The sequence below is a fragment of the Rhizophagus irregularis genome, chromosome 18 (assembly GCF_026210795.1).
Source record: "Rhizophagus irregularis chromosome 18, complete sequence".
NCBI classification, from domain to species: domain Eukaryota; kingdom Fungi; phylum Glomeromycota; class Glomeromycetes; order Glomerales; family Glomeraceae; genus Rhizophagus; species Rhizophagus irregularis.
In genome coordinates, this window is record NC_089446.1 from 833,041 (window position 1) to 845,848 (window position 12,808).

Genomic DNA, 12,808 nt, shown 5'->3' on the forward strand with positions numbered 1-12,808 from the left:
ATTATCTAATGTTCCTCTTGTTATAATTGGATAGCCGCGGATTTTTAAGCGATCAACGTACTAAATTTCCGTTGACATAGCGCCCCTGGTGACACAACTATAACAAGGTGGGACCTGATTTGGACAATGGTATCATACAATCATCTGATTTGACCTGATGATCTTCGTGTTCACCTGGAATTTCAATTCTCAAGTCGGAGCTAATTCTTCCATACAAAAAAAAGTTAAAAGCCATTTTTTATTAAAGGTTTCCCATACGTCCAGATTCACCTAAAAAGAAAGGGTTGAAATGTCAAGAGATGTTTTGTTAAAATAATAAGTTGACACAAAGAAAAACCCACTTACCGAATTCTCATGTTGTTCTAATGAACATCTAAAAAAGTATAAATGTAACATATTAGGAAACGTTTTGTTAAGAAAAATGAACTGATTTCCTACCGAGATCCCATGACTCTAATATTCGTACCATCGCCTTGATATATTGAAAGATAGATTTTTGAATTCAGTACATTGGTACTGTTATACAAGGCGATCAACTTTAGCTTTAATAGTGTTACATCGATATTATAGATCCATCTAAAAAAAAGAAATATTAATAACCATTCGTTAAAAGTATTTATAGGAAACAAAGAAAAACTCACTGAAATTCATGCACAAAAAGCTAAAGAACCAACTGTCTAATAAAAGAAAGAAAACAAACTGTAGCAAATGTTTATTAGAAGACAGGTAAAGAAGAAAAGTTGAAAATTTGCACTTATCAAAATTTCACATAAAAACCTCCTAAAAAAAACGTAAAGTGTTAATAATGTTCGTTTAAAGAGGGATAAAATTAAAAAAAAATTGCACATACCAAAATCTCGCATTAAAATTTTTTGAAATTTTAAACTAAAAAAAAGTATCAAAACTAAACTTTTCAAGAAGTTGATTAAACTTTTAAAAAAGTAATTTGACAGTTTGATTGAAAAAAAAAATTAATTAATTAAAAAAATTCGATCAAAACTTTTTAAAAAAAGTTAAAAAAAGTTTCGATAGTTTAATTGAGAAAAAAAAAGAATTGATCAAAACTATCTTGAAACTTAAAAGTCTAAGTCCGATTTTGATCAATCACCGTGACACTACCATGACACACGTAATTTTTATTAATTGCAAAGTTTATTATAAATTATTTATAAAATTTATGTACAATATGTATATATAAATCTTATGAAAATATTGTGAAAAATAAATATATTATATCTATATATTTATATATTTTACGAATGTTTGCAAATAAATTAATGCATTGCCAGAAATATTTAAACATTATTATCACGATAAATAATTACATATCGATATCATAACTAGTTCCTATGAGTTTATCTTGCATTTTATTACTATTACTATTAATATAATTCCAAATTCATAGCGATATTACGGCCACTTTTTGAAAATACTTGCATATTACATGTAATAGCATCCAGTGCTTTGATAGTTTTTATATCACGTTTATTGAAACTAGCTTTAAATGCAGATTGTAATAACCCTACTAATATTTCCATATTTCCGTTTTCATTAAAAAGTCGTCTATTTGTAGCAGCAAGAAATCTGGAGAATACTTTATTGGCTACTGCTTCATCTATAAAATCCTCAATTTCAAGGTCATTTAACGTAACCCTCCTAATTAAAGAAGACAGTATGTAAAGAAAATTAAAAATATGCTACTATTTTTATTAATTAATTAATTATTATTTTTTTTTTAATGAGAATTGAACTCAGGTTGGTAGTGACAAAACTCTATACTTGCCTTTGTTGCCGCTCTTTATATTTTGTAACTAGTGCATCAATATCATTGTTAAAATTGTTTCAAAAATCACCAAACACTTTTTTTGTATGTTTAATAATGTCTATGGCGTTATCGGTATATGGCTCGTATCCAAATATTTCTTTAATGAGTTCTTCAATACTAGACGCAGGTGGTGATCGACATCGTAAAAATAAACATTTTGCTTCTTCCAACCATAGACGTGCAGATCCCTTATAGTCAAAATGCTATTATTTATTATTTATGTACTATAACTGAATAAGAAAAAAAATTTTTTTGTACCTTGTCGTCAGATTGTGGTGTTGGCACTGATGATGCTGTCAAAACTGTCGAAGTTTTAGATGTTATTTCATTATCAAAGGATTGTGGTGACATATTTCTCATAGCACAAAGTTGATTTGCTACTTGTAAAATATGCGGATTATTTGACAGCCATATACATATTTCGTACATATTTCCTATATTGTTAAGTGCCACTGATATTTTAATTATAACAAATAAGAGTTAAACTTTTTTAATAATCAATAGATTTTTTTAATAATATTTACCAGGAGTGGAATTCGTATTTAACCCTGCCACGGCTCCAGATACATTTTTAGTGGCTTTCTTGTCGTTAAGCTTTACTAGGTTGGAAACGGCTTCCTCATCATCATCTATTTCATTAACGCCAATCCTAGTATTTGCTGTTTTTGTTGTTTTTTGCTGGTTTTTCGGTGGCATAGTTGGTTGTGGCCGTGATGATTTTTCCAGATCATTTTTATTAGTGACTTCTTTTTGGACGGTTTCATCATCTTCGGTATCTAATATAATATACCATACTATTAAATCTAATATAGAATATGCTTTAATATTAATAAATTATGTAAATACCAGACAAATAATCATTGGTTTCATTTAAAAAATCAATAAGTGCATTGCTTTCTTTTAGCGTAATACTATCTTCTAATTGCTGTGTCAATGGCTCTTCTACATCAATTATAGTATAGACATCTGATAGTTGTATTGCTGCTTCTTTTTGTCTACTAGTATATGATCGTTTTTGTTTTTTTTGCGACCCTTCAACACCAATTATAGTAGATTGCAGCGTTTCTGCTTTTTTTGCCTAGTATATGTTTGTTTCTGTTTATTTTGAATTGAAGTAGTCTGTACTACTTTTTCTTGAATTCTACTATTATTACGTGTTCTTGGTGGCATGATAGTTTTTATTATTTCTTCAATTTATTTTTTAAAGAGAGAATTGACTAGATTATCAATAATAAATTAATATGATCCTATTATATATTTTTTACTTAGCTTATTAATATCATGAGAATTTAATTTTCGTTTCCAATAAAATCTGATGTTATTTATTGATTACTAATTAACGCGATTTAACTTTTTTTGACTTTTTATATGACTAATATTAATAAAAAAAGATATTATGACTAATATGAATAAAAAGCCTAACTAATTTAACTTAAATATATTTTTCGGTAAAGTTTTTCTCATAAAAATTTTATTTTTAACCTAAATATATTTTTTGGTAAAGTTTTCTCAAATTTTTTTTATTTCTACTTTTAAAATATTTTAAAAAAATATAAGCATGATTCGAAATAGAATTAATTCTTTACATAAAAAACCATTTTATTTACGCCATAAGTTTTTTACAAACACATCTTCAAATGTTTTAAACGAAAATGAAGTCAATTTGAATAGTAATAATTTAAATATAAACGATCATAATTTGAATGAAAAAGATAATGATATAGGTGAGGCTAATAATATAAATATAAATGATAACAATGATGATAATCTAAATGAAGATGACAGTTACAACGATTTTAACGATGATGATAATAATCTGAACGAAGATGACAGTTACAACGATTTTAACGATGATGATAATAATCTGAACGAAGATGACAGTTACAACAACTTTAATAATGATGATAATGATCTGAACGAAGATGACAGTGATGACAATTTTAATGATGATGATAATAATGATAACCTGAATGACAATGATTTTAATGATGATGATAATGATCTGAATGAAGATGATAATTTTGAAGATGATATAAATACTATTATTAGCGAGGCAATTGTTGATGAGGCATTAAAATCAGATAAGTTACTACAAAATGATTGTGAATTTGGACCATATTTTGAAAGTATTACTGCCACATTACTTTTTTGTTGGATTCAAAAACACAGCATTTCTACACGTGCGTATGATGAGTTAGTTGACATATTAAAGCATCCACAATTTCGTGTCAGTGATATTATTTCAAATAACTGACAATTTAGAGAGTGGCGGCGACGTTTACCGTTAATACCTATTCGATCACATTCCATTAAAATATCTACTAAAAAAACTCCATCAATAACTCCTAGTATTAAGCCTGCTTATTATTTATCAATATCAGATATAATATGGCATATTCTTAACAATAAATCAATATTTGATCGGATGTACTTTGGACCAGCCATTGAAACTGAAGAACATTCAGAATTCTGGCATGGAGAAATTTGGGGTGAATCTCCTTGTTTTGGCGATAATAGTATTATGATAAGACAAGGTAATATTTATCGAGAAATATATATAGTACAGTATTTAATTTTTATAGGAATAGCTTATTTAGAATTTTAAATATTTATTTTTTTATAGTTAAATATCAAATTGGAGAATATTTATGCTATAATGACAATAATAGAAGAAAATTAGGACGTCTTTTGGCTATTTTATATGGAAACGATGGCTACAAATTAAAAATACAACGTATATTAACCTATAATGAGCTTCCAACAAATTTTAAAAGTAACTCTCGATCAAGAAGTTATGAGCAAGGTGAATTTTGGTTACTTGATCGTAATGAAAATAATGCAGTTATACTAATTGAACCTCAAGATGTTATCAAACGTGTCAATATTTCAAAAGATCCAAATGCTGATGGACATATTAATGAGATTTTATATAAACATAATAACCGCTGGAAATTGAGATCAGTATCATTGGAGTATAAGCATCCATCTGAATATGCTAAGTTAGAATTGACACAAAATTATGAAGATGCATTGCCAGTATACAAATTATTTGTTGATTTGTACTACGACGATTTTGGAACCTACAGGAATGTTTATCACTCTCTTGGAGGAGTCTATATACAATTTGGCAACATGCCATTTAATATGAGAAAGCAACTAAAAAATCACTTTATACTTGGATTTGTCCCATTTGGAGGTAATTTCAACGAATTTATTAAGCCATTTATTAACGAAATGAAGCAGTTAGAAAAAGGTAAGATTTTCAAAATAAATGGACAAGATTCATTAATTATAGCGAGCATTGGACAAATTACTGCAGATTTACCGCAAGGAAATGATCTTACAGGTGTTAAACGTCACATTGCTGTAAAAGGTTGCCGATCTTGTCAGGCAACTAGGGATATTTTTACTAACCCAAATTTAGATATAGCTGCAATATCTCGTTATCATCATGTTACAGATACTCAATTTGAAGAAATAAATTTAGCAACAACAATAGTGGGTCAGAAAAGTATTGCTACAAATTATGGACTTTGTACAAAAAAATCAATATTAGACCACTTGAAAAGAGAACGGCATTTGCAAACTCCACAGGATGTTTATCACCTAACTGCTGGAAAAATTCAAAGATTATTAAGTATAACTATGAATCTTCTTTCACAAGAAGGGGAAAAAAAATTTTTAGAAATATGGAAACATTTTGAATATCCTAAACAATGGCATAAATTGCCAAATCCTGTAGGTCATCATGATAGCTTTATGATGTCCGATTGCCTTAGGTTAGCTATGATGATGCCATTTATTTTGAATCAATTTTTAGAACCATCATGCATAAAAAAATTAGATCTTTCTACAATTCAACAAAGGTGCAATGTTAATCAGGGTAATGCAGCTACTAAAATTATCATTACATGCTGGAAAACTATGGCGGAAACAACAGCTTTCATTTTTAAAGAGTCTTTTAGTAAAGATGATTATATGGAATTGCAGCGATGTTTAGAAACGGAGATGATAATTCTCTCACAGGTAATTACTATTATTAATTATATTATAATATTGTATATTAATATTATCAAATTATTTCAATATAGCTGTATTTACTATTTTTTTTTCATAGGCATTTGAGGAATTTAGTAATTTACCAAACCTACATGCAAATTTTCATCTAGTTAAAAATGCAAAAACTTTTGCCACATTAATTAATTCTTCTGTAGGTGTCAAAGAAATTGTGCATAAAATTTTTAAGGGAATGGTACCAAAGATGAATCAAAAAAATATTGAATTGGATTTAATGAAACGATATACGACACTTTTTGCATTACGACACTTAATTGACGGTGGCATCGATCCAAGGATATCCAAATTTTGTGAAGGTTTCACTAATTTATCAGATGATTTTGCACGGATAGCTGGTGATTGGTTTATTATTGAAGAACAACCTTATGACAGTGATATTGAAACAAATGGTTAGTTTTTGATATTTCATTGGTTTTATTATATTAGATTATTTTTTTACTTTGTTCTATTCTTTAGTACAAACAAATGCCGAAAATATTGTTAAGTTATCTCTTAGGCAACGTATATCAATATTAAAGCTAGGGAACGTTTCTGTAGATCTATATGGACCCTTATTCCGATCTGAATTAATGATATCATATTCAGATATGGGTTATAATGCTGCCTTGATACACAAAAAAATTTTCATTTATGAACTCGCGACATATTTTTACAAAAATGAACATGGCACTTTCACTAAAAATCACTTGCGTATTGGAGATGTTGTTATGATGCAAATACAAGATTACAATGAAAGTTACGCTATTGTTGAAGCAATTTTTAGTCACCAAGGTAACGATAATAAGTTGTATGTATTTATTATTGTGAAATGGTTTGAAGAGACTAATCGGACTAGACTTGGCTGTCCAGTATATAGAATACAAACCGATAATAGATGGCGACATGTTTTTCCATTATCTGCGATAGATTTAGTTAATAATGCGCATTTTCTTCATGATTGTAGTAATAGTTGTACATCGTCTCATGATTTACTGAATACTGACTATATAAGAAACTTGTACTACTTTAAGGCTATTTAATAGCAATAAATTTTGTTATTTATTAATTAATACAGCTCATATATCGTTAATATATCGTTACATAATTGTTCTAATATTTATACGATACTGATAAGTTATTAAAAATACATTATAATAAATCTTTTCGACTTTAATTTGATGTCTTGAAGATTCGTATAATAATATAGTGATAACATTGTAACGATAACTGATGATGTGCAGTTATTTTACCGTTACTTAATGGTAACTGTCTCGTGTAAGAATATAAACCATTACAATATTGGTGTTTTACCGATACCTTATCAATACCATATTGACATCGGAAAAAATTTTATAGTTTCTGCAAAGTAGTTTTAACTCTGTTTGTGTACTTATGATATTTTTTGTATTGATGAATTTAAGTAAATAAGCATTCATGCTGTTTTGCAAGATTATATTTATTTTGTAGATATAATAAAGTTTTTTCTAAATAGAAAGTATCGCTTCTAAAAAAAGAAATTAAAATTGCTGACAGGGGTGAAAAAACATTTATTAAATAAGTCAAAAATGACATTCAAACCTATTATTAACACTTTAATAAGTAAACTTTCAAATGCGTCTACTTCACGTGCTTTTAAAATTATTTTTATTAAATTTCCTTTTTTTTTTTCATAAGAATTTTGTTACAACCACTCATATCATATGATTACACCTTGTAAGCTAAGAATTTTTAATTTTGCCATTTCAGCTAGAATCTTTCTTTTATTTTAAGGTCTGTCAATTTCTTTTTAGATCGGCTTTTCTTCTGTAAAACTTATTTCATGGAAATTTTGCAAGGATAATTTGAAGTCAATATGCTCATCATGGCGGAATTTACCAAAATTTGTCCGTCATGTCAAATTAAATAAATATTTGACAGTATTTTAGTCACCAGATTTCTATTTTAGTCCCAAATTTATTAGTGAACAGTCAAAATGAGCTCTAAAAAATTTTTTTGTACCCCAAATCTTGCGTCTAACCAATACCATTATCTAACTAATTTTTCCAGCGTTAAAAGCGCGTCATTATTTGACATTTTTTAGGAAAAAAGCTTGATGTTTCTGTAAGTCAATTTTAATTCCCGAGGGCGCAGCAGGTTTTTGCCAAATTTCATAAATCCGCCGCAATGTGTAATACTTGAAATTACTTTTTTTTTTTTTGTAAAAAAATGTCATCATTAAGTGTAAAGCAACAGTTGGTATCTAGCCAAATTTCTAAGTAAGAACCTTTAATTTAAAATACTTTTATAATAAATAAAGTGGCAATTGATGAAGTTTTATTATTTTGCTGATTAAAATATATTCCACTTAATATTATTTCATCAAATATAAAAATCAATAAAGCGTGTATTAGTATATTTATCCCACGGTTCCTAGTTAAAATTTGTGATTTTTTTCTTGATATTCTCACGGATGGTGTTTATTTAAAAAGATGGATAAAAAGTCTATCAATATTAGAATAAAAAGTCTATCATTATTAGTCAAAAATAATTATATTAAAGGGCTTTATGGTATGGGATAAATGCGCCGTGAAAATCAGATATTTACAGTTCCTCATGAAATAACTATTACTTAAGCTATAATAAATTTTTTTTTTTTTGATAAAAACGAACAAAATCAAGAAAAGTTGTATAACTTTAATTGGAAGTCTCAAGAATGAAAATAAAAGCATCATGGAAATCTTAGGAATAAGAAAAAATATTCAGATAGTACTTACTACTATATGTGCATTAACGGTTAGAATTATTGCTGTTTTAGTGAAATTTGTGATTGTATTAGCTTTTGATTAAGAGATAATTTTACTTTACTATTAAATTTTAAAACTAAATTTTACGGATTTGCCATGAATGGTATACCCACATACATGTGCATTAAGGACGTCCTGTTGTTCATCATCACATGATCACAATTCTGAGAACTTGAGTTACGAGTCATAGTTCAACTAAATCGGTCAAGTCCAATCCCATTTTCAAACATGGACCGTAAATTTGAAGGACCGTTCCTTGTGGATTGGTCTTCAGACGATTTTTAACAGAATATTTGCTAAAATTTTACAAATCATGCGTTTTGCGACAAACAGTTCTTATCTAGCTTGTTTGAATAGTAGTTAAACTATATTGTTCAACATTTATTTTGTATATTTATTAAAATTTTCATATTTATTATTGATAAAAGTACATTATATAAATTTCTTTCTATTGCTCTTAAAAATTTAAATAAAGTATTTTGACCATCAAGGTTAAATTTAAAAGTAGTTCCATAATTTTGACAGTTTGTATATTCTTTGCCAACAATAATTTCCATTTTTCAAGTCAAACATTCTAATAAGGCCATAGTTCTCCTAAAAGCTCTATGCTAAGAATATCATATAAAAAATCTATGAGTCGTTTTCTTAAGAACTAATGGTATAAAATGATGTGTAACTTTGTAACTTTGAATTTTCAATATTATTCAAGGTAATCCATAAATTACTGCTCCACGTGAAATTGCTACTGTAGGTTGAAAAGGAACTAAAATATTAAATACTCGATGACTAAATTCTTGTTTAATTCTTTTTTGTAAATATTTTGATTCACAGAAATCTCCAACTAAAAAAATTGCAGAAAAAGTCTCATGAACATTATTATCTAACAGCGTTTTTATCAGACTGAGATTGCGTCGAATAACAGGTTCAAATATTGATTTCATAGTTAAAAAATAAATTTCAATAATCCAATCGAGATCTTCGAATTTTTTCCTGATATTATCATCTTTAATGTATCGTTCAATATGTTCAATTTTCAAATCATATATTACAAAGTCTTTTTCATCTCCTGTAAAAGAAATTTTACAATAGTTACAGAATTGTTGAATCAAATATTGCATTTGTCCATTATCTCTAAGCAAATCCATATGTACATCTCCTAGTATCCCTCGTAAATATTCAATCAACTCTGTTTCAATATAAGCATGTTCACCACGAGTACTTCCATATCTTTCAGTTGTTTCACCTAATTGATCATTATTTAATACTTTGCGAGTTGTTAAATCTATGAAACGATCACTGCGACAGCCAAGTACCATAAAATTAGCTAATAAATAAATGAAGTTAATTATACTATTTTTTTTTTTTTTGAGGACAAACTTATTTCAAACATACTTCCTGCCTGCGCAAGATTCTGTTTTTTGAGATTTTCCATGCAATATACTGCAACAGCTTCAGCTGAAGATAGTTAAACACCTCAATTAGAAATTCGAAGAAATAATTATAATATTAGTTAAAAATTGTGAAGTTTCTTACATTCTGTAATAAATTGTAAATTTGTTGAACATTCTTCTTTGATCAATCCTGCATTAAATGTACATATTCTCATAATTGCTTTTGCGTTTTCAGAAAATTCTGCAGGAACGGCAATAACTAGAAGAACATTCTTAAAGTAATCAAACGATGGCCAACGTTCTTTAATAGTATCTTTAATTACCTTAAAGTTTTTTAATATATATAACATAATAGAGGAATTATTGATTAGAATATTTAAAACGGTTTTAAACTTTTCAAGTTCAAAAGATTGCTAAAATTGATATTATATACCTCCCCAATTTCTCTAAGATAATCGGTAATAGCCTTTTTATAATCAACTGGAAGCTTTGGTTTATATTTTTCTGGTATATCGCCTAAATGTAATAAGAACTTTTCTACACGTCCATTTTCTTCGTTGTTTTGTCTTCTATTTCGACGATTTTGTTTTTTCATCATAGCTGGGGCTCCCCATAATTTTACATTATTATATTCGTCATCATATTGAAGAACTGTATTAGTTTTTAATTGATGATATTCACCACCGTGCCATATATCATTTGAACACACATTTCCTTTTTCCTTAACATGGCAATAAGAAAATCCGGAGTAGGTTAATCCAAATTCTAATCCAACCACAATTCGGATATTATTTTCTTCATAATTCTTTTGGTGCTTTTCATTTTGCCTCGAATTTTGATTATCTTATTAATTAAAATTTGGTAATGGTTAGTGTTGAAAATTTGTAAATAAAACATCATTATTATTAATCAATACTAATTAATATATTAAACTTACTTCTTGAATTTAGATTCAGGCGATCAGAAGTGATATAGAAGTCGTCAATATCACTAAATTTCGAATTACTATTGTTATCAACATTGTGTATATGAGGTTGTGAAGATTGTAGATAAAAAGTATTCTCGGTATTTAATTGATTTAAAATCTCATATACTTTTTCAATATCAGGTCTTGATTTTGGTTCGTCATTCCAACATTCTTGATAAAGTTTTTGATACTTTGGAGGTGTACCATCAATTGGATCTTCTCTATCACCATTTTTAATGTAATAGTCAAGTAAATCTCGTGAACAATCAGAAAAAGGAATACGACCACTCGAAATTTCCCATAATAAAACACCTAAACTATAAATATCGGATTTTTTATCTTTTTTATACTTTTTATTCTTAAAACATTGTGGTTCAATATATTCAATCATCCCTTGTCTATTACCCACTGAATTAGTTGTTATTTCTGCCAACTTTTTAGATAATCCAAAATCTGCGATTAATAATTTTCCATTATTCACTAATATATTTTTTGAGTGCTATAAAATGGTTATCAATATGTCAGTATCTATTAAAAATATCATTAAAAACAAAGCATTATGAAAAAAAAAAATAATAATCTTCTACCAAGTCTCTATGGATTATTTCTTTAGAATGTATAAATTTCAATCCACCAGTAATATCCAATGCCATTTGCATTTTATCATTCCATCTCAAATAAGTAAATTTTTTTTTCAAATAATCTCTTAAATTCCCTTCATTTGCATATTCTAATACCAAAATATAATAATCAGAATCTATTAATTTTAAATATAAATAAGTTAGATTGAACTGTATAAAATAAACTTATTTTTTTTAAAAAAAAAATCTTGATATAAACCTTTTGTTATTCCCAGAAAACGATTGATTTTTGGATGATCTTCAATCTCGCGAAGGAGTTTTAACTAAAAAAAAAAAAATGATATAGTAAAATTGATTATTTATATGCACATACCATGCTAATATACTCTATAAAATAATTGCGATTTCTACCTCTTTGACAAAATCATCATTAGATTCATTAAGTTCATTTGAATTTTTACTTATTATAATTTTCAATGCGACCAATCCTATATTAGCCAAATTTGCTTTACTCACTACACCGAAACCTCCTCTACCAATTTCGACAACCTGACTAAATTCATCATATTTAAAATAACGAATATACTTATTCTTTATCTTTTCTTCAATCCATTCTTTTACCGAAGTCATTTTATCGATTAAAGTTATAATAGAAAATTTATTTAATTAAAGAAAAAATTTTTTCCGAGTTATGAATTCTAAGAACATTGCAAATAAGACCGTTAACACAATGCGTTGGAAAAAAAAAAATTTCAATAATTATGCATGTTGCCAATCCACTACTACATATACTGCATTGATCAACAGTTAATTTAAACCCCTAGTTTCAATATACTATATTTGTAAATCAATTACATACGGGAATAGTTAGAATAGATCGGGTTATCCGTTTAGGTTTTAGCTTAGTTTTCTGTTTTATTTTTCTTGTGTGACTACACGTACTTGTATTGATAAATTAACGTAAATAAAGAAAGCATTCATGTTGTTTTGCAAGATTATATTTGTAAATTAATTGTAGATATAATAAAGTTTTTTCTAAATAGAAAGTATCACTTCTAAAAAAAAGAAATTAAAATTGCTGACAGGGTGAAAACATTTATTAAATAAGTCAAAAATGACATTCAAACCTATTACCGTAAAGTCCCGAATATAAGCAACCTTTTTTTGCCTATTTCAGCCAAAATCCTTATAAAAAAAACTATAAT

At 27.5% G+C, this 12,808-nt stretch overlaps 3 protein-coding genes across 3 annotated transcripts; 1 reads left to right on the top strand and 2 right to left on the bottom strand.

Annotated features, from left to right (window-relative positions):
• Positions 1–1,382: 1,382 nt before the first annotated feature.
• On the bottom strand, positions 1,383–2,995 carry OCT59_009808 (uncharacterized protein; the record flags this gene model as incomplete). The annotated part of the gene is made up of 6 exons (XM_066132619.1): positions 1,383–1,656; positions 1,859–2,013; positions 2,084–2,277; positions 2,350–2,601; positions 2,672–2,903; positions 2,954–2,995. The coding sequence occupies 6 exons, from the start codon at positions 2,993–2,995 to the stop codon at positions 1,383–1,385; spliced, it is 1,149 nt and encodes a 382-aa protein (XP_066000245.1).
• A 388-nt stretch (positions 2,996–3,383) lies between these two features.
• On the top strand, positions 3,384–6,418 carry OCT59_009809 (uncharacterized protein; the record flags this gene model as incomplete). The annotated part of the gene is made up of 6 exons (XM_066132620.1): positions 3,384–4,018; positions 4,088–4,359; positions 4,449–4,861; positions 5,066–5,851; positions 5,943–6,077; positions 6,359–6,418. The coding sequence occupies 6 exons, from the start codon at positions 3,384–3,386 to the stop codon at positions 6,416–6,418; spliced, it is 2,301 nt and encodes a 766-aa protein (XP_066000246.1).
• Positions 6,419–9,368: 2,950 nt separating this feature from the next.
• On the bottom strand, positions 9,369–12,233 carry OCT59_009810 (uncharacterized protein; the record flags this gene model as incomplete). The annotated part of the gene is made up of 8 exons (XM_025322862.2): positions 9,369–9,988; positions 10,057–10,119; positions 10,198–10,378; positions 10,489–10,898; positions 10,993–11,521; positions 11,610–11,779; positions 11,863–11,926; positions 12,015–12,233. The coding sequence occupies 8 exons, from the start codon at positions 12,231–12,233 to the stop codon at positions 9,369–9,371; spliced, it is 2,256 nt and encodes a 751-aa protein (XP_025165155.2).
• Between the last annotated feature and the right edge of the window lie 575 nt (positions 12,234–12,808).